Consider the following 20,089-nt stretch of genomic DNA (forward strand, 5'->3'; position numbering starts at 1 on the left):
GGGAAAGGGGGCACGTCCAAGTTGCAGGGAGGAGGTATGGACCCCATGGGTACATGGGCAGGGGTGGAGCAGCTTCTGACTGGTGTTCACTCTCCACAGCCCCGTCAGAACCTGCTGCAGGCAGCTGGGAACGTGGGCCAGGCCAGTGGGGAGCTGTTGCAGCAAATTGGGGAAAATGATACTGACCCCCACTTCCAGGTTGGTGACTTACCCAATCCCTCAAGCCCCAGCTTCTAGGGGAGCCACTGATCCTGAATCCAGCTCCTGGTCCCTGCCTCTATGAATTGACCCCTCACAACCAACCTGAACCTCTTTTTCCAGAGGATGACACTGGGAACCTCCAATCCCTTTTTTGGGTTGAGAATTCAGAACCCCTGAATCTAAACTGCAATCTACTAGCTCACTTTTGGCCCTTATTGGTGCTTTTTTTGTAGTCCCTTGTCTTCCCCACACATAGCCCTTACCCCAATTGGAGGATCTCTTGAACTCTCCTCCAGTCCTTTAGACCACACCCCCCTGAGGACACTGTTCCTCTAGCTCTCCCCCCACCCCACCCTATGTCGATTTCCACTGCTGATTTTTCATCCTGGATTTACCACGCAGATATGTGCACCCAGAGGGGCTGGGGTTCGATCTCCCCCCGATCCCCCTACGGTAACGGCCTCTGGCCTGGGCCTTCCCAGCTTTGTCCTCTCTGAGCCGCATACACTCGTTTCTGCACCTCTCCCGCAGCCTTCTGGGGGAGCAGAATATGATGGGAGACGGGGAGGCATTGCTTAGGTAGGATTTGGGGAAATGGGATCAGAGAGGGTTAGTACAGGGCCTTATTCCCAAGACTACAGGATGGCTGCTTCCAAACCAAGATTGAGAAGAAATGCAGAAAAGAAGCTGAGGGTTGGGGGGACCCTGAGAGGCACCTCACTCCCCATCCCATTGTTGTCAGCACTGTCCCTGCCTCCCATCACGGCTGAGTGTATCCGCCTCATGCATTTTCTCCCTTGGTGTAGGCTCTGTTTCTCTTGGTGTGGGTTTGTTCCTTGGTGGGGGTTCTGTCCTGCTGGGGGCTCAAGGCAGGGGCTTGGGGTAGGTTCTGGTTGCTCCTGCATACACTGTCCTGTGATTGGAGTCACTGGGAGTAATGAAACAGCTTATGCCTCTGAGAAGGGTCCATGGATGCCAAGCCCAGTCTCAGGCTGTGCTGACTGCTGTTTCCTCACAGGACGTGCTCATGCAACTAGCCAAGGCAGTGGCAAGTGCTGCAGCTGCTCTGGTCCTCAAGGCCAAGAGCGTGGCCCAGCGGACAGAGGATTCAGGGCTTCAGACCCAGGTTATTGCTGCAGCAACTCAGTGTGCCCTGTCTACCTCCCAGCTGGTGGCCTGCACCAAGGTGAGCCCCAAAGGTTGCTCTGGAGTGTGCCAAGGGGTGATAGTGCCGCAAGAGCCTTTGGTTCTTCACATCTCATTATTCCTCCCAGTGACTTGTGAACACCAAAAATAGCCCACCTCATGACACCTTGGGGCCCTGTTGATACAGTGGTTAAGCATTTGGCTGCTAACCAAAAGGTCGGCAGTTCAGATCTACCAGCTGCTCCTTGGAAACCCTATGGGGCAGTTCTACTCTGTCGTGTAGGGTCGCTATGAGTCGGAATGGACTCAACAGCAATGAGTTTGGTTTTGGTTTTCATGACACCTTCCCCTTGCATACTCTCTGACACTCAGTTTGCACACAGGTGGTGGCACCTACAATCAGCTCACCTGTTTGCCAAGAGCAGCTGGTAGAGGCTGGACGACTGGTGGCCAAAGCCGTGGAGGGCTGTGTGTCTGCCTCCCAGGCAGCCACAGAGGATGGACAGCTGTTGCGAGGGGTAGGAGCAGCAGCCACAGCTGTCACCCAGGCCCTGAATGAGCTGCTACAGCATGTGAGGACCCACACCACAGGGGCTGGGCCTGCTGGCCGCTATGACCAGGCCACTGACACCATCCTTACTGTCACTGAGAACATCTTCAGCTCCATGGGTGATGCTGGTAAGGAGTTGCCCCTACCTCCAAGGAAGACAGAGAACCCCAGTAAGATTCCCCAAGCCCAGTAAAAACTCCCTGCAGACTAGCCACTTCAGCCCTAAGGACCAGCACAACGTGACCTTACCAGCCCTGTAACCATAACCTGGTTTCTTAATCTCTCTGAAGCCTCTGACTCCCAATCTGTAAAACAAATACAATCCCGGTTCTGCCTTCCTTAGAGCGTTTGAAGTATGTACCAAAGTATACATTAACAGTACATGGAAAGTGGCATTAAGAGAAAGACTTCCCCACTCCACCTCACCCTTTCACTCTCAAAAGCCTTCACAAAGAAAATTTCATTCTCTCAAGACCATTTGCTGAAAATTCCCAGTGGACACTATCCTTCCTGCCATAAAAGCCCACTGGGAAATCTGTTCCTATCCAAGATCCTAAACCCAATAGGAAATAACCCCGAAGAAGTCACTTTAAGAACGTGTGCCAGTTTCTTGACTGTCCCGAAAAGCCCCATCTTCCTCGCTGCACTACCTGCCCCCATCTTGTCCCTACCCCTGACACCCCCTCAGTGTCTCATGTGACTGTGTTCCGTCCTCTTAGGTGAGATGGTACGACAGGCCCGCATCCTAGCCCAAGCCACCTCTGACCTAGTCAATGCTATCAAGGCTGATGCCGAGGGGGAGAGTGACCTGGAGAACTCATGCAAACTATTAAGCGCTGCCAAGATCCTGGCTGATGCCACAGCCAAGATGGTGGAGGCTGCCAAGGTACAGAGCTTTCTGTGCAGAGCCCCAGACTGGAAGTAGAGTCATAGATGGTCACTCTCATCTGATGGGGAAGAGGCAGGAATAGCAGAAAATACAAGAGAGCAAATATAGGAACACTCAGGAAGTAAATGAGCCCCAAGGCTGCAGGTAGATGGTGGGGCCCAGGCTTCCCAGACCACTCTTTGACCATTCCAGGCAACCACAACCCTTTTTCTTCCTCTTAGTCCAAGGTCTGCTGTGCCTACTTTTCCCTCCTCTGCTGCACCACCTGCCTGGGATTGCTCTCCTTCCTGGTCCCCCCTGCATTCTGCACATAAGCGTTCATTCCCAGGGTCTCCACTGCTAGCAGTACAGAGAATGACAAGGCAGTGGGACACAGAGGCCCAAGGATGCAGAAGACCGTTGGAAGGAAGTCCAGAAAAGTCCCAGCTTCCCTAAGCTCGGGCTCTTCTGTCTACAGGTGTAGCCAGGTGCCCTGCTTCAGTATTCCTGAGATCCCTGCTCGAAACCAAGTTATCCTTTTGCCAGGGAGTCCTACTTACCCCCATGGTATTTTGGGGGGGAGAAAACATGACCCCTTCCCCAAGCAGAAGGAGAAGAAACAGTGCTACCTAAAGAAAGGATCTCAGCATCCCGAAGGGAATCCTTTCAGGGGGGTCACTGAGGAAGACTTCAGGAATAAGGGACTTCTAAACTGAGTTTAAAGGTATGAAAGAGGGCTGCTGGGTGGTGACTGTCAGTCCACCCACCTCTCTCAGGGGGCAGCCGCCCATCCCGACAGTGAGGAGCAGCAGCAGCGGCTGCGGGAGGCAGCTGAGGGTCTGCGCATGGCAACCAACGCGGCTGCGCAGAATGCTATCAAGAAAAAGCTGGTGCAGCGGCTGGAGGTAAGGCTGGGAAATAAGCCGGGAGCAGGGGACTGGGATGCTGTGGGAGGAATGAAAGTGGGGGAGACATGGTGGGAGAGTCTATTAATATTTCCTCGGAGGATAGGTAGCATGGGCAAGGTAGGCCAAGGACTGTGGCCTGGGGCTTATGCTGACTACTCGTTCTCATAGCACACAGCCAAGCAGGCTGCAGCCTCAGCCACACAGACCATCGCTGCGGCCCAGCATGCAGCCTCCACCCCTAAGGCCTCTGCTGGCCCCCAGCCCCTGCTGGTGCAGAGCTGCAAGGTGATGCTCCAGGAAGTGAGGGATGGGGGAGGTGTGAGGGGAGGGAGACTTCCTCCCAGTCTGTGGAGAGATGACTCTGATGACATTTTCACCTATAGGCTGTGGCAGAGCAGATTCCACTGCTGGTGCAGGGCGTTCGAGGGAGCCAAGCTCAGCCTGACAGTCCCAGTGCTCAGCTAGCCCTCATTGCTGCCAGCCAGAGCTTTCTACAGGCAAGGACCCGCTGCCCACCTCTCAGACCAGACCCTTCACACTCTGCCAAGACCCTACATCACCCACAGTTTAAATTTGCCAGTAGCCTCTTTCCTAGTTCTTACAAAGTGATCCCTAGTGCTCCCCATCTCCTGACCATCATCAGTAACTGTCTCCAAACCCAGAGAGAGGGCAGGACACTTAATCTGCCTGTCTGTTCCCCAACAGCCTGGTGGGAAGATGGTGGCAGCTGCGAAGGCCTCAGTACCCACGATTCAGGATCAGGCTTCTGCCATGCAGCTGAGTCAGTGTGCCAAGAACCTTGGCACTGCCTTGGCTGAACTCCGTACTGCTGCCCAGAAGGTATGGGAGCCAGCTCTGGTTTTGGGTAGATGAGGGTGGAATCATGGGATGGTGGAGAATCCGTGCAGAATAACCTAAAACAGGGATAACCGTGCAATCAGTGAGACCCAGCAGTGCCTCCTACACCCAAAACCCACCTTCCTCTCTTGGTAGGCTCAGGAAGCATGTGGGCCTTTGGAGATGGATTCTGCACTGAGTGTGGTCCAGAATCTAGAGAAAGACCTGCAGGAAGTGAAGGCAGCAGCTCGGGATGGCAAACTTAAACCCTTACCTGGGGAGACGGTAAGGATTCTTAAGATGTCGTTCTTAGATCCTGAAGTTTTCCCAGCTATGCCCCAGAGCTCCCGGAAACTCCATTTAAACTATCAGTTCTCCCCAACTACGTTCCCTCCCCAACTCCTGTACTTGAGCCCCTAAGACTTTTCCACCTTCATCCCTAGATGGAGAAGTGTGCCCAGGACCTGGGTAACAGCACCAAAGCCGTGAGCTCTGCCATTGCCCAGCTCCTAGGGGAGGTGGCCCAGGGCAATGAGAATTATGCAGGTGTGTGGACAGAGCCAGAAATGGGGCATGTGATGAGGGAGGTGGGGGAAGAGGAGCTGGTAAGAGATTGGGGCTGACAGGAAACCACTGGGATCAGGACCTGGCAATGATAACTCTTTTCCCTTCCTTCCTGTGTCTCCCAGGCATTGCAGCTCGGGATGTGGCAGGTGGGCTGCGGGCACTGGCCCAGGCTGCAAGGGGTGTAGCTGCCCTGACATCAGATCCTGCAGTGCAGGCCGTTGTGCTTGACACGGCCAGTGATGTATTGGACAAGGCCAGCAGCCTCATTGAGGAGGCTAAAAAGGCAGCTGGCCATCCAGGAGACCCTGAGAGCCAACAGCGGCTTGCCCAGGTCAGGTGTTAGAAAGGGGCCAGCTCCCTTCCTCTCCCCCAGGTCCCTGATTGGGGCAAAAATGTCCTTAGCACCCAAGTCTCACCCACACTGGCAGAGGAGCATCTTCTCAGCTCTGCTGTAGAAAGCTCCTCTCTGGATTCACCCTTCTTTCTTTTTCTCAGTCTTGGCAGAAGTGTCTCAGTTAAACTAAGGCTTGGGCCTAAACACCAACTTTGGAAAAGTTTGATCAGTATCACTTGATACTCTGACTTTGGCCTGTTCAGCTACTCCACACCCTTTCCTCTTTCACTCTCAGAGGCAGTAGAGCTATTTCTGTCCCATGTCCTGTGAGTAGAGGAGGGGTCTCCCAGATTGCTTCCATTTTGGCAACTCCCTCTCCTTTCCCATCTCAGGTGGCTAAAGCAGTGACCCAGGCCCTGAACCGCTGTGTCAGCTGCCTGCCCGGCCAGCGAGACGTGGATAACGCTCTAAGGGCAGTTGGCGATGCCAGCAAGAGACTCCTGAGTGACTCGGTAGGGAGACTGGGGCGTGGGGGAAGCAGAACCAAAACGCTACAAACCTCTCCTTCCTACCTCTAGACCTCTCCTTTGACCCAGCTTCCCTGGCTTATCCCCTTTCATCAATCCCAGCTGGTGTGCCCACCCTCCCAGCCCTCTTTTCCCAAACTCTACCTCACATCATTCCCCAGTCTCCCTTCTGATGTGCTCTCTGACCCTGCAGCTTCCCCCCAGCACTGGGACCTTTCAAGAAGCTCAGAGCCGATTGAATGAGGCAGCTGCTGGGCTGAATCAGGCAGCCACAGAACTGGTGCAGGCCTCTCGGGGAACCCCTCAGGACCTGGCTCGAGCCTCGGGTCGATTTGGACAGGACTTCAGCACCTTCCTGGAAGCTGGCGTGGAGATGGCAGGACAGGCTCCGGTAGGATAGAGGGTCTGGTTGCGTGTCCCCTTCAAGGGTTAGGTAGGAGACACCTATGTGACCGCAGAGTCCTGACCTTCTGGCTCCCTCCCCTCCCCAGTCTCTAGCAGTACTTGAGTGTCTGGGAAAGAAGATTCCTTTTAGAGGCAGATAAGAAAGGACTGGACAATGTGTTGACCTTCTCACCTTCAACAGAGCCAGGAGGATCGGGCCCAGGTTGTGTCCAACTTGAAGGGCATCTCCATGTCTTCAAGCAAACTTCTTCTGGCTGCTAAGGCCCTGTCTACAGATCCTGCTTCCCCCAACCTCAAGAGTCAACTGGCTGCAGCTGCCCGGTAAGTAGGAACTGGGAAGCCCAGACCTAGAATATTAGAGGAAGACTAGGGAGGGGGCATTTCATGAGAAATCCCTGGCTTAGGAGTGGTTACAGGCAAAAAAGAAATAGCTAGAGACGTCCTGTGTATGTAGGACCTAGGAATGATTCCCTATTCACCCGTTCACTCAACTTTCTGTCCCTCCCAGGGCGGTGACTGACAGCATCAACCAACTCATTACCATGTGCACCCAGCAGGCGCCAGGCCAGAAAGAATGTGACAATGCCCTGCGGGAATTGGAGGTGGGCAGTAGCAGGCTAAATACAGTCAAGGTGGAGAAAGGTGTTCTGGGCTTGGGGGTGAAAGAGGTATCTTGGATCTCACTTCTTCCTCCCCCTAACCAGACGGTTCGAGAACTCCTGGAGAACCCAGTCCAGCCTATCAATGACATGTCCTACTTTGGCTGCCTGGACAGTGTAATGGAGAACTCAAAGGTAAGTATAGACAGGAGCCCTGGAAGGAAGAAGCCAGGGAGATGGAAATAACCAGATGCTTTTCTACCCTTCTGAGGACAGGATCTTACTCTCTTGATGCCCTCTGTTTCCCAGGTGCTGGGTGAGGCCATGACTGGGATCTCCCAAAATGCCAAGAACGGAAACCTGCCGGAATTTGGGGAGGCTATTGCCACAGCCTCCAAGGCACTCTGTGGCTTCACCGAGGCAGCTGCACAGGTTATTTTCCTGAAATGATTCCTGGAGAGTAACCCCGGCTTTCCCTGCCTTACCTCCTCTCAGCCTGACGCACACACAGATAAACCAAGAAGTTTACATTTTCAAAACCAGCTTGATGGAGGCTGGGTTTTTCTCCTGAAGTAGATACATTTGTCAGTAATCATGGAACACCAACAGTTCTGATCTTTTTAACCTCTGAATAGTGGTGTTTTGGGTTATGATCACACTGTCCAGCTGCTAGGGCTTTTCCAGCTGCAGCTTTCTCAGTATGTACTAATTAGCATATATGAATCATTTTTTCACGTAAATATTTATTAAAATGGTACCAGTGACCAATTTTCTAGTTGTTTGAGTAACCACTTAACCTTGCCTTTTTCTACAAAGTCAAATATAAAACCACTTTCTGTTAGTTCTGAGAGTATTTTGCTTTAGTAAGTGAATCTTCAAAACAAACTGGCCTGAGAGTTCATCTCAGACTGTTTCTGCCCTTTAAACCTACCATCGCACTTCTTCAATCTCCCCAATTTCCCCTTCGCCCTTTTATGTTGGGCGAAGTATGAGTCAAACGTTTTGATGTTCCTCAAATTATAACAGTGTTTCCCTTGGCAACCATTATACCCATTCCTTCCGTCTTTCCAAATCTCTGAAGCTTGGAGGCACTTTAAATGTTAATTAGCCTAACAACCTCCATAGTTTTAGAATTATCTTTAAAAGAGGGTTTGACTTTGTGTGTGTGTGTATGGCTTTCAAATTTTTTTTACTATTACAGTAACAGTACTTTTTACCTAAAGCCTCAGCATACACACACACATCTAAGTAGAAGTTTGATGAAGCCCTTACTATGTGGTTTTCCTTTTTTAATTTTCTGAAATGTTTGAACACATTTAAACAAAACAGAGTTGGTTTTCAATGTAGTTTAGTTTTATAGTGTAACTGTAGTTTGTTAATATATGTTTAGTTACATAGACCACTGGGAAAAAACCCTGGGCTCTAAACTTACCCCTACTCCCCTTTGTCCCCCACTATTACTATTCAGTTCCCACCTGCAGTTTTTATTCCTCACCCCATCCCCCTTTTCTTTCCCTAGGCTGCATACCTGGTTGGTGTCTCTGATCCCAATAGCCAAGCTGGACAGCAAGGGCTGGTGGAGCCCACACAGTTTGCCCGTGCCAACCAGGCAATTCAGATGGCCTGTCAGAGTTTGGGGGAGCCTGGCTGTACCCAGGCCCAGGTAACTCAGGGAGGAGATTCTGTGGGCAGGTCTGGATAAGAATACTGAGCCAGAATGGACCCATGCCGGTGGGAAAAGAGGGAGAGACGTGGGACGTGCAGGGAAGGAGAGAAGGGCAGGGACCCATCTCTGACTTTCCAGACACAGCTTCTCCTGGGGTAATTGTCTCCTCCTGCCATGTATCTCATCATCATTCTTTCAGTTATTGCTAAATTCGCAACAACTCTATAATGTTTGCACTTTCTCTCCCACTTGCCCCTATTAAGATTTCTTTATCTCTGTATCTACCATCTCCTACTGCCCCACACCCAGTTTATCCAGGGGTATCTCTAGCTCCCCAAATCTTGACTTCAGGTGACTCTGTCTTTCCTGATTAGACTTCCAAGGATATAGCTGCCCATCCCCCAATAGGATATAGCTACTGGCTCCTCCTTAGGTCTGTACACGTCCCTCCCACTCTCATCGTGGGTCTTCAATGTGTCTTATTTCCTTAGGTGCTCTCTGCAGCCACCATTGTGGCCAAACACACTTCTGCACTGTGTAACAGCTGCCGCCTGGCTTCTGCCCGCACCGCCAATCCAACCGCCAAGCGCCAGTTTGTACAGTCAGCCAAGGAGGTGGCCAACAGCACAGCCAATCTTGTCAAGACCATCAAGGTTCCCAGTGTTTGAATTCCGAGCATCTCCCTGACCTGTCCAGTCTTCTCTCTTCTGAGTCCCCCTTCATTCCCTGGGACCTTCTACCAAATCCCGTCTGCCTGAGCCAAAGCCCTTTCCAATCCACACTGATCATCACCAACCTCTTCCCAAACCCCTTGAAGCCCTAGGGGACAGATTTGAGCCTCATTTCCTATGCCTACAGCCAGCCTGAGTCCTGAGGGCTTCTCTCACTCCTGCTTTTAGGCACTAGATGGGGCCTTCACAGAAGAGAACCGGGCCCAGTGCCGAGCAGCAACAGCCCCTCTGCTGGAGGCTGTGGATAATCTCAGTGCCTTTGCATCCAACCCTGAGTTCTCCAGCATTCCTGCCCAGATCAGCCCTGAGGTGAGGCGATGTGAAGGGAGAACTGATGGGCCAGCTTAGCACCTCATCTTCTGGGGAGTCTTGAGACTGACCTCCCTGCCTCCCCTCTTCCCAGGGCCGGGCTGCCATGGAGCCCATTGTTATCTCTGCCAAGACAATGTTGGAGAGTGCTGGGGGACTAATCCAGACAGCCCGGGCCCTAGCAGTCAATCCCCGGGACCCCCCACGCTGGTCAGTGCTAGCTGGCCACTCCCGTACTGTCTCGGACTCCATCAAGAAGCTTATTACAAGCATGAGGTATTAAGAGGGTGGAGAACCAGTATGGGGGGCATATACTGTGGCAGAATGGAGGGGCTGGGCACCTAGGTGCGATTAGATGGCATGGTGCTGGAGGACACCTGTGGTCCAAGATTCAGGAGACACGGGAGAAGATAGGCTATCCTCGGTTTAAGGGGAGAGCTTTAATCTCTGAATAGTGGTGTTTTGGGTTATGATTACACTGTCATATGGTAATTCTAGGGAGCCCTGGTGGCACAGGTTAAGATCTACAGCTAGCTACAGCTGCTAACCAAAAGGTCAGCAGTTCGAATCCACCAGCCGCTCTTTGGAAACCCTATGTGGCAGTTCTCCTCTGTCCTATAAGATCACTATGAATCAGAATCAACTCGACGGCAATGGGTTTGGTTTTTTTTTGTTTGGTGTTGGTGTTGGAGCCTGTGATGTGTCTGCAGGGACAAGGCTCCAGGGCAGCTGGAGTGTGAGTCAGCCATTGCAGCTCTGAACAGCTGTCTGCGGGACCTGGACCAGGCTTCCCTTGCTGCAATCAGCCAACAGCTGGCTCCCCGTGAAGGAATCTCTCAAGAGGTGAGGGAAGAGAGTTACTCGAAAGATTGGGTCTGGTAAGAGGGATGTCAGACTTGAGGAAGATGGGGGGATCAGAGAGTAGGCTTCATAGGGACATTGAGGGGTTGGGGCCTGCCAAGGTGGGTTAGTTAGTTCAGTATGGAGGGAAGAGTGGGGTTCTGTGCAACCAGAGGGTCCTTTTCCGGGTCAGAGTCAGGACTGACGTCACTTCCTCTCCAGGCCTTGCACACTCAGATGCTCACCGCAGTGCAGGAGATCTCCCACCTCATCGAGCCGCTGGCCAGTGCTGCCCGGGCCGAGGCCTCTCAGTTGGGACACAAGGTGCCTGGGGAGATAAGTGGGGAGTTCTAGGGGGTAGGGTGAGGAAGGGTGCCTGGCCCTGCTGACCCCATCCCAACCCCTTGCGTCAGGTGTCCCAGATGGCCCAGTACTTTGAGCCACTCACCCTGGCTGCAGTGGGTGCTGCTTCCAAGACCCTGAGCCACCCACAGCAGATGGCACTCCTGGACCAGACGAAAACTTTGGCAGAGTCTGCCTTGCAGTTGCTGTATACAGCCAAGGAGGCTGGGGGTAACCCCAAGGTATTGAGGGCTGGGAGGGAGGGTCCACTGCTAGAAGAGATCAGAGAAGCAGGAACAGTGGGGCCCCTCCACTCACTCCCTCCCACACCCACAGCAAGCAGCTCACACCCAGGAAGCCCTGGAGGAGGCTGTACAGATGATGACAGAGGCCGTAGAGGACCTGACTACAACCCTCAATGAGGCAGCCAGTGCTGCCGGGGTCGTCGGTGGCATGGTGGACTCGATCACCCAGGCCATCAACCAGGTTAGAGTCTTGAGGTGCCTGTAGGCACTGAGGCCACCCTGGGCCAGGGTCCCCAAGCACATTGGCAGAGACCCTGACACTCTTTTTTTCCTTCCTCCTCCTTCCCCCCTCAGCTAGATGAAGGACTAATGGGAGAACCAGAAGGTTCCTTTGTGGATTACCAGACAACTATGGTGCGGACAGCCAAGGCCATTGCTGTCACTGTTCAGGAGATGGTGAGTTTGGGAGATTATAAGAGGACTGCCCTTGGAGAGCTGAGTTTGAACATAACTTCACTTCTTCCATTATCACCAGGTAACGAAGTCAAACACGAGCCCTGAGGAGCTGGGCCCTCTCGCTAACCAGCTGACCAGTGACTATGGCCGTCTGGCCTCACAGGCCAAGCCTGCAGCTGTAGCTGCTGAAAATGAAGAGGTAAACACAGAGGCAGCGCTGACCTTCCTGTAACATCTCGCAGGAAATCCCAGGGACCTGCCCCTTACTCCCATCATGTCAGCCTCTGGGGCTGCCCCTCTTGCACTCCCTCTAGTCTTTCATAGGAAGGGGGACACACCCTCAGGGCCATACCACTAAAGAGTCGTCCGGGCTCTGGATAGGCACAGGGACAGGAGCCTTCAATCACAGGGATAACAGCTCAGGATCTAGATATTTCCCCAATTCTGGGCCCACAGCTGCTTCTCGGCTATGCCTCAAGTTTGGATTCCTTTCTTAGTTCTTCCTTGTGGCAGACCAGTGAAGCTCTTCCTTCCTTAAGCGCCTGGCTTTCCAACAAAGCAAGTAATTGGATCTTAGCTTGACATACCTAATCCTTACCCTCAATATCCCACCTCCGACCCTATACAAGCCAAACTGTAATCTGTGGCTCTCTGATTCAAACAACCAAGCATCAAGTGCTTCTCTCCCTCTTCCCCACCACGCTTAACACAATCCTCACCAGCTGGTGCCTACATGGCTGACATTTTCCATGTGTAGGAGGTGACCTTCTGCCTAAAGGATATGAAACAGAAAAGGTCTATGTGCTGGGATTTTTCTCACAGCTCCTTTCATCTGTAATGCCTGTTTTTTCGAGGTCCTTACTGACTCCTCCATAACACACCTCCATGCACAGTAGGGCTGCTCTGAGTGCCCCTGGTAAAATGCATCTCTTTCCCATCTGCTCACAGATAGGTTCCCATATCAAGCACCGGGTACAGGAGCTGGGGCATGGCTGTTCTGCTCTGGTCACCAAGGCAGGCGCCCTGCAGTGCAGCCCCAGCGATGCCTACACCAAGAAGGAACTCATAGAATGTGCCCGGAGAGTCTCTGAGAAGGTGAGTGTGCTCACCCTGGGCACATCCCTGGGATTGGTTCCCCAGTCCTGCAGCCTTTCTCTTCCTCCCCTAGCCTTCCCAGCCTCTATCCTTGTCTCTTGTCCCTGGCATGGGTAACCTTTCCCTTTCACATGGCACCTTCTCCAGTCACCATGTAACTTTCTATACCCCAGGTCTCCCACGTCCTGGCTGCACTCCAGGCTGGGAATCGTGGCACCCAGGCCTGCATCACAGCTGCTAGTGCTGTGTCTGGTATCATTGCTGACCTTGACACCACCATCATGTTTGCCACAGCTGGCACACTCAATCGTGAGGGTGCTGAAACTTTCGCTGACCACCGGTGAGGGGGAAACTGGGCCTGAGGGAGGCAGGTTGGGGGAAAGGGCCAGAAGAGGCATGATATCATTAGCTCCTTTGGGACAGACCTGGATCTGGAACCTTGGAAAGACTGAAGGGGGTGGGAGAGAGCTGAGGAGAGCTGACTAGACTGGGCCCCCCCTTAGGGAGGGCATTCTGAAGACTGCAAAGGTGCTGGTAGAGGACACCAAGGTCCTGGTGCAGAATGCAGCTGGGAGCCAGGAGAAGTTGGCTCAGGCTGCCCAGTCCTCCGTGTCTACCATTACTCGCCTCGCTGATGTGGTCAAGCTGGGTGCAGCTAGCCTGGGAGCCGAGGACCCTGAGACCCAGGTATCCACCTGACACCCGTAATTCTGGCCAGAACCATTTCCTGGCCCCCTTCTTCCTCCCACAAACCACAGTTTCCTCCCTCCCCCACAGGTGGTTTTGATCAATGCAGTGAAAGATGTGGCCAAGGCTCTGGGAGACCTTATCAGTGCAACAAAGGCTGCAGCTGGCAAAGTTGGGGACGACCCTGCTGTGTGGCAGCTCAAGAACTCTGCCAAGGTTGGAAGGAATGAGAATGAAAGCAGGAGAGGGAGGGGATTAATGTGTTTCCTCCTGTTCTTTAAAATGATCCCCTCCCCCACTCTTCTGATGCCCCAGGTGATGGTGACCAATGTGACATCATTGCTGAAGACAGTGAAAGCTGTGGAAGATGAGGCCACGAAAGGCACACGAGCCCTGGAGGCAACCACAGAACACATACGGCAGGAACTGGCGGTGAGAGGAAGCTTGAGGCCTCAGGGACTTGGGTCAGAGAGAGAGACATCATGGTAGACTATGAATTTTATTTCACATGTATTACAGAAATACAAACATTCACACATTCATTACCAAACTTCTTAAGTGAGCTACACTCATGTCCTTCACTTGCTCACCCATTTACTCTTCAGCATTTTACAACCTCTATTCTTTCACCATCACCCTCTCACTTTCCTTAGAATCACCCATGTCCTCCTAAGTTGCCACATTCATTGGCCTCTTCTTGGCCTTCACCCTCTCCAAACATTTCCAAAGCATTTAGGCTCTGTTAACATGCTGTCTTTGAAAATCTTTCTTCCTTTGGCTTCCTTGACATCAGTCTCTCTGTTGCCTCACCAACATCTTTTCTATGGTCATCATTGAATCACCTCTATCTGTTCTACTGAGTAAATGTAGAGGCCTTCCCAGAATTGTATAGCTTTCTTTTTCTATTCTCTTCTTTGGTAAATTTAACTACTTTCATTATTGTTCTCCAAGAAGTTAACTCCAATTCTGAGTTCAGTTATTTCCAACTGCCTGTTTGGTATCACCACCTAGATGCAGTGCCTCCAAACAAATTTTTCTTCCTGACATACCACTTCCTGTTAATGATGGTAACAGCCTTCTAGTTCTAAAGGTTCCACCCCAGTCCTATTTGACTTCACTGTCTTATTCACCATATCCAGACAATTGTCAAGTCCTTTTAAGTACCTGCCCTGTTCTCTTTTCCAACATCCCTTCTCTGCAGTCCCCATGTCAGCACTCTTCATCTGTAGTCCAGTCCAAGCTCCTTCAAGCCCCCATGGCCCCTACCTACTTGTCCACTCTCATGTCATGTCACTCTTCTCACTTTCTGTTCCCCAGCCACACTGGACTTCTGACAGTTCTGAGAACACACCAAGCTTTTTTGCCCACTGCATGGCCCTTACACTTGCTTTTCTCCAGTTTTTTAAACATCTGATTCCTTCCATGCTTTCAGGCTTCAGCTTAAATATCACTTCCTCAGAGATACCTTCCCTGACCACCTACCTAAAGTAGGATGCCCTCTTTATTGCCTTCACAGCCCAAATCATAGTCTTTAATTATTCTGCTCATTTGTTTGCTTATGTGTTACCTGTATTCAAAACTAGAGTATAAGGTCCATGAAAACAAGGACCTTGTCAACTTTGTTCCCCATTGCATCCCCAGGACCTTGCTTCAGTATCTACCACCTAGCTTATCTTTAATGAACATTTGTTGAATGAACACATACCTCCAAATTTTTTATGACTTTTACCTATTATGGAAAATTCTAAGTTCCTCGGTCTGATATTCAAGGCCCCACCAACCTTACCATTTCCATATTCTGGAACATTCTTTGGTATTTTCCCACTTTGACATCTGGTTATTCGTGCACTTCCATTTACCTACATTGCCCTCGTGTTATCTATATCTCCTCCTTGTCCCAAATATAGGGTAGCCTCAAGCTTCTCTATATTTTAGGAAGGAAAATCCAGTTCAAAAGCTACTTGTTCCATTTTAAACAAGCAAACAAACTTTCCCCAATCAGTTCAGTCACAAATGATGACCAGCTACTTTCTAGTGTATTAGCTGTGAATATGTGAACTTTTCCAAGGACTTGATCTACTCAGTGAATGCTTGTTGAATGAACTTGTACACGAATTAATCAAATTACACATGTACAGAGTACTACACTGTCTTACAGCCCCAGTCACTGTAAAATCTTTCTTCCTGTTCTGCCTCAACAGATTTTCTGTTCCCCAGAACCACCTGCCAAGACCTCTACCCCAGAAGATTTCATCCGCATGACCAAGGGTATCACCATGGCAACAGCCAAGGCTGTTGCCGCTGGCAATTCTTGTCGCCAGGAAGATGTCATTGCCACAGCCAATCTGAGCCGTCGTGCGATTGCAGATATGCTCCGGGCTTGCAAGGTAGAAATCCTGGAGCTTGTCTGAGCTAGTGAGGTGGCTTTGGGGCAGAACATGGGAGAAGGGAAACAGCCTGGGTGCTGGGGATCTGGAGCTCTTTGGGATCCTAATGCTAACATATTACCGGGGGGATAGGAAGCAGCTTACCACCCGGAAGTGGCTCCTGATGTGCGACTTCGAGCCCTGCATTATGGCCGGGAGTGTGCCAATGGCTACCTGGAACTGCTGGACCATGTGCTACTGGTAAGGGCGAGACTTGCTTGTGACTCATACCAGCCTCCGTGAATGCACAGTCCTCTTTCCCCAAGCATCAGAGCCATCTCTCTGGTTTTATGTTCAAATCCTACCATCTAGTTCCCAAATCTTTTCCTGTTTTCTCACTGGGGCCTCATCGTTCTTATATCACCTTTGGTTCTCCAGCTCACCTCTTCCTGTCTTTCTTCTGTCTCCTGTTCTCCACCTGACCTCTCCCTTTTCTCCCTTCGTCGCCTCTTCTTTCTCCTCATTTCATCATTCTCCTTGCTCCTTGTCAGCCGGTGAGTGCGGCGCAGCCCCGCTGTCTGCACCATGTGTGCAGTGTGATTGTGCTGCATGGAGTGTGCTTGGGTAGGCAGCACGGTGCCGGAAGGATCTGGGATGGGGTCAGGGTTGTGGTCTGCCCTGCTTTATAGACCAGGGTAAAATCTAGGATCTCATATTCTCCTGCCCCTCCCACAGACCCTGCAGAAGCCAAGCCCAGAACTGAAGCAGCAGTTGACGGGACACTCAAAGCGTGTGGCTGGCTCAGTCACTGAGCTCATCCAGGCTGCTGAGGCCATGAAGGGTAAGGGGTGACCCAGGGCAGGGAGGGAAGGGAAGCTTATCGTGGTGAGAGTTCTATTCCTGGTTGGACTGCGCTGAGCTATTCTCTGCCCATGGTCCCCACAGGTGCTAGGCCTCTGGTGATCCTAACTCTGCTCCCCTAGTGCTCCTGACCTCTTCACCCTGCTTTAGCCCCTTTCTTTCCCCTTTATCCCACCAGGAACAGAATGGGTAGATCCCGAGGACCCAACAGTCATTGCTGAGAATGAACTCCTGGGAGCTGCGGCTGCCATTGAGGCTGCAGCCAAGAAGCTGGAGCAGCTGAAGCCCCGGGCCAAACCCAAGGTCAGCTCTGCTCCTTCCCTCTTCCCTCCTGTCATAATGGCAGAATGTCCCCACCTTGAGCCCCCTCTCTGACTTTGCGTCTCTCTCTACAACCTTTGTCTCATCATTTCAGGAGGCAGATGAGTCCTTGAACTTTGAAGAGCAGATACTGGAAGCTGCCAAGTCCATTGCAGCAGCCACCAGTGCCCTGGTGAAGGCTGCATCAGCTGCCCAGCGAGAACTGGTGGCCCAAGGGAAGGTAAGTACTTAATTGCCCAGAAGAATGGGGACAGGGCAGCAGCTTTGCTGTCCACATCCCCATCCGCGGCCCAAGAGGCTTTTGAATACAGAGAGCACGGGTCTAAGCCCACTCTCCTCCTCTTCCTCTACAGGTGGGCGCCATTCCGGCCAATGCACTGGATGATGGGCAGTGGTCCCAGGGCCTTATTTCTGCTGTGAGTATACAACATCCATAAGGTCTCTCTGAGCTTGAGAAACTTGGAATGAGCCACAGTAAGGGGCATATTTTAATCTAACTTCTCCCGCTTTAGGCCCGGATGGTGGCTGCAGCCACCAACAATTTGTGTGAGGCAGCCAATGCAGCTGTACAAGGCCATGCCAGCCAGGAGAAGCTCATCTCATCAGCCAAGCAGGTAGCTGCCTCCACAGCCCAGCTCCTTGTGGCTTGCAAGGTCAAGGCTGACCAGGACTCTGAGGCAATGAAACGGCTTCAGGTGAGGAACTCTGATCTGTGCCTTTGTACCTGGGCTGTCCTGCTTTAAGCTGTCACTCCAAAACCTGCTTTTCTATGAAGGAGTTGAGGTCCCCCTTTCCCCACGACCCTCCCTGAGTTCTCAAGCTCATGCTGCATTCTCTCTGCCCAGGCTGCTGGCAATGCAGTGAAGCGAGCCTCAGATAACCTGGTGAAAGCAGCTCAGAAGGCTGCAGCCTTTGAAGACCAGGAGAATGAGACGGTGGTGGTGAAGGAGAAGATGGTCGGGGGCATTGCTCAGGTGAACTTTTGCCTCAGGAGGGCAGTCACATCGCCTGCACCCTATATCCCTGATTCCCCTAATGCACATGCTCGCTGAACTGAGACTCCGATCTCTGTCCCTCAGATCATTGCAGCACAGGAAGAGATGCTTCGGAAAGAACGAGAGCTGGAAGAGGCACGGAAGAAGCTGGCTCAGATTCGGCAGCAACAGTACAAGTTCCTGCCTTCAGAGCTTCGAGATGAGCACTAGGGCACTGCTTATTTAACGCAGACCCAGCCCAGAGACTGTGCCTGCCACCACCAAAGCTGTCAGGGCCCAACCTGCCCAACCCCAGCACTCCCCAAAGTGCCTGCCAAACCCCGGGCCTGGCCCTGCCCAGTCCCACTGCACATCCCCTGTCCCCTCCCTGACTCCAAGTGCCTTCATGCCCTAGGGCCCCGTAAGTGCCTGCCCCTCCCCAGAGTATTAACGCTCCAAGAGTATTATTATTAACGCTGCTGTACCTCAATCTGAACCTGCCAGGGCTCTGGCCCGCTCCACCCTACCAGCGGCTTCCAGCCAGTCCCCACAACCTCAGCTCTACTCATCCTTTTTTGATACTATCTGTCCCCACCCCCAGCTACCTATGGGGGCTGCAGGGTTGTAACCCCCAAACAGGTCATGCTCCAATAAAGGTGATTCTACCTGTAACCTCTGCCGGCTTCATGAGGAGTTAGGAGATCCCCCGCCCCCACCGCCCCCAGGGGATGGGGAGAGAATGAAATCAAGTTCTGTCACCGAGCCTGATCCTGGCTCAGAAATGGTTTGGGGAGGGGGTGATGAGGCCCCTTCCTCTTTGCACCCACATACCTGACATCATCCTTGTCAGGAAGTTGTCCCCCTGAAAAGTAATACTCCTGTTGTCCCCGACCTCACTGGCCAGCACCTAAGCCTCGCCAGGTATCATTCTTCTGTTGCTGGGACAGCAGCTGCCACTGCTCTTTGCGGCTACCAGGGACACTGTGTTCTTCATAACTACTCAGCGTATGCAAACAAATCTAGCCCCTGGCCAGATTCGAATTTTCAAAGGCAGCTTTGCTAAAAATAATAAGCCTGCAAGATACAAGTGCCTGAGCCTAAGAAAACAACCGTCACAGGCTTGGTTGAGGCAGGTAGCAAGCAAAACTTCCAACCTGAGGCCACCTTAGGCTGCCATTACTGTTGATTGGAGTGGGGCACTCCTAGGCCCTCCAAGGTTTTGTTGCTACTCCTGCCGCTAACGCTAGAAGAAAAGGAACTGAGAAAGCTTGACCAGCGTGTGAGACAGAGTGCCCCTAGTGGCCAGGCATGTGCGGTAGTCTTGTTACAGCTGCCTTGCTCATGAGGTTCAGTGGAGGTGAGGCAGTAAGGGGTGGGTGCTGTGTTTCCACTTACTTCTGCGTTCATACCCCCCTGCCCACAACCACCTGGACTATCTGGCAGCCCCCTGAGGTCTGCTACTGTTTTTTCATCTGTGATTCTTTAGTCAACTCTGCTGTCCAGTACATTATTTCCTTGCTTCTCGCTCCACATAGAACACAAACACCTGCTGCTACTCTGGGCACCTTTTGCCTCCTTAAAGCCATGATACCTTCTACCCCAATACCACTAAAGTAAGCTGCAAGTAGACGGAACTACTTTGTTCTCCCCAGTCAGCCCATTAGGAAAGGTGCCAACTTCCTACCATCACTCGTGTTGCTTGTGATTCATTCATTCAATATTTACTAAGCTATGCCCGTGCTAAGCACTGGAAAATAGAGATGTATTATCACTTCTCTGACGCAGAAGACTGGCAATTCCAGTACATACTGCCACAGCCCCCTAGCCCTAGGTTCATAGCATCATGAGTTGAGAACCTTGGAGATCAAATCCTTTCCACAAACTCCGTGACAAGTGGTAGGCCAGTCTCTGATCTCCTTCAGCTATGCACCCAGGACAGCTGCTTGCTCCTGCTCCTTCTTCCCTGCCACATCCTCAACAACTGTGACTCCAATCACACTTCTTGCTAGTGGTGCCTCAAGGAGCCTTGAGGTAGAGGAAAAACACCTGCTAGTCGTCAAAACAGTCTCCTTGGTGGCCCCCAAGACCTTTCCAGGGGGGAGCTGGGGCCAAGATAGCAGAGTAGTCAGATGTTTCCGGTGGACCCTCTTACAACAAAGATCCAAAAAAAGAGATTTGATTATAAATGGCAATCTGGGAGCCCTGCACATCAAACGCAGAGTTGAGGAACCAGACTGAGTGGCAGGGGGAGGGA

The 20,089-nt window shown here is 52.0% G+C and overlaps 1 protein-coding gene across 2 annotated transcripts in view; it reads left to right on the forward strand.

Annotated features, from left to right (window-relative positions):
* The window catches only part of TLN1 (talin 1), a 31,356-nt gene extending 12,853 nt beyond the window's left edge, over window positions 1–18,503 (forward strand). The window contains exons 17-57 of one of the 2 annotated variants that reach the window (XM_004372288.3): window positions 100–198; window positions 1,220–1,387; window positions 1,731–2,025; window positions 2,617–2,783; window positions 3,542–3,670; window positions 3,842–3,958; window positions 4,057–4,170; window positions 4,379–4,513; window positions 4,667–4,795; window positions 4,954–5,056; window positions 5,200–5,408; window positions 5,804–5,923; window positions 6,132–6,329; window positions 6,525–6,664; window positions 6,852–6,945; window positions 7,048–7,137; window positions 7,252–7,374; window positions 8,462–8,605; window positions 9,100–9,261; window positions 9,508–9,648; window positions 9,743–9,924; window positions 10,359–10,491; window positions 10,711–10,812; window positions 10,902–11,072; window positions 11,167–11,316; window positions 11,430–11,531; window positions 11,611–11,730; window positions 12,480–12,626; window positions 12,800–12,966; window positions 13,130–13,313; window positions 13,404–13,529; window positions 13,629–13,745; window positions 15,515–15,700; window positions 15,833–15,940; window positions 16,415–16,520; window positions 16,719–16,843; window positions 16,956–17,081; window positions 17,215–17,277; window positions 17,374–17,556; window positions 17,707–17,835; window positions 17,941–18,503. In XM_004372288.3, the coding sequence (XP_004372345.1) occupies window positions 100–198; window positions 1,220–1,387; window positions 1,731–2,025; window positions 2,617–2,783; window positions 3,542–3,670; window positions 3,842–3,958; window positions 4,057–4,170; window positions 4,379–4,513; window positions 4,667–4,795; window positions 4,954–5,056; window positions 5,200–5,408; window positions 5,804–5,923; window positions 6,132–6,329; window positions 6,525–6,664; window positions 6,852–6,945; window positions 7,048–7,137; window positions 7,252–7,374; window positions 8,462–8,605; window positions 9,100–9,261; window positions 9,508–9,648; window positions 9,743–9,924; window positions 10,359–10,491; window positions 10,711–10,812; window positions 10,902–11,072; window positions 11,167–11,316; window positions 11,430–11,531; window positions 11,611–11,730; window positions 12,480–12,626; window positions 12,800–12,966; window positions 13,130–13,313; window positions 13,404–13,529; window positions 13,629–13,745; window positions 15,515–15,700; window positions 15,833–15,940; window positions 16,415–16,520; window positions 16,719–16,843; window positions 16,956–17,081; window positions 17,215–17,277; window positions 17,374–17,556; window positions 17,707–17,835; window positions 17,941–18,066 (5,730 nt within the window). In that variant the 3' untranslated portion in view covers window positions 18,067–18,503. The remainder of the gene's footprint in view (window positions 1–99; window positions 199–1,219; window positions 1,388–1,730; window positions 2,026–2,616; window positions 2,784–3,541; window positions 3,671–3,841; window positions 3,959–4,056; window positions 4,171–4,378; window positions 4,514–4,666; window positions 4,796–4,953; window positions 5,057–5,199; window positions 5,409–5,803; window positions 5,924–6,131; window positions 6,330–6,524; window positions 6,665–6,851; window positions 6,946–7,047; window positions 7,138–7,251; window positions 7,375–8,461; window positions 8,606–9,099; window positions 9,262–9,507; window positions 9,649–9,742; window positions 9,925–10,358; window positions 10,492–10,710; window positions 10,813–10,901; window positions 11,073–11,166; window positions 11,317–11,429; window positions 11,532–11,610; window positions 11,731–12,479; window positions 12,627–12,799; window positions 12,967–13,129; window positions 13,314–13,403; window positions 13,530–13,628; window positions 13,746–15,514; window positions 15,701–15,832; window positions 15,941–16,414; window positions 16,521–16,718; window positions 16,844–16,955; window positions 17,082–17,214; window positions 17,278–17,373; window positions 17,557–17,706; window positions 17,836–17,940) is intronic. The other variant, XM_023727524.1, reaches the window with a different exon arrangement.
* The last annotated feature ends 1,586 nt before the right edge of the window (window positions 18,504–20,089 follow it).

This window comes from Trichechus manatus, unplaced genomic scaffold (assembly GCF_000243295.1).
Source record: "Trichechus manatus latirostris isolate Lorelei unplaced genomic scaffold, TriManLat1.0 scaffold00016, whole genome shotgun sequence".
In the NCBI taxonomy this organism is placed as follows: domain Eukaryota; kingdom Metazoa; phylum Chordata; class Mammalia; order Sirenia; family Trichechidae; genus Trichechus; species Trichechus manatus.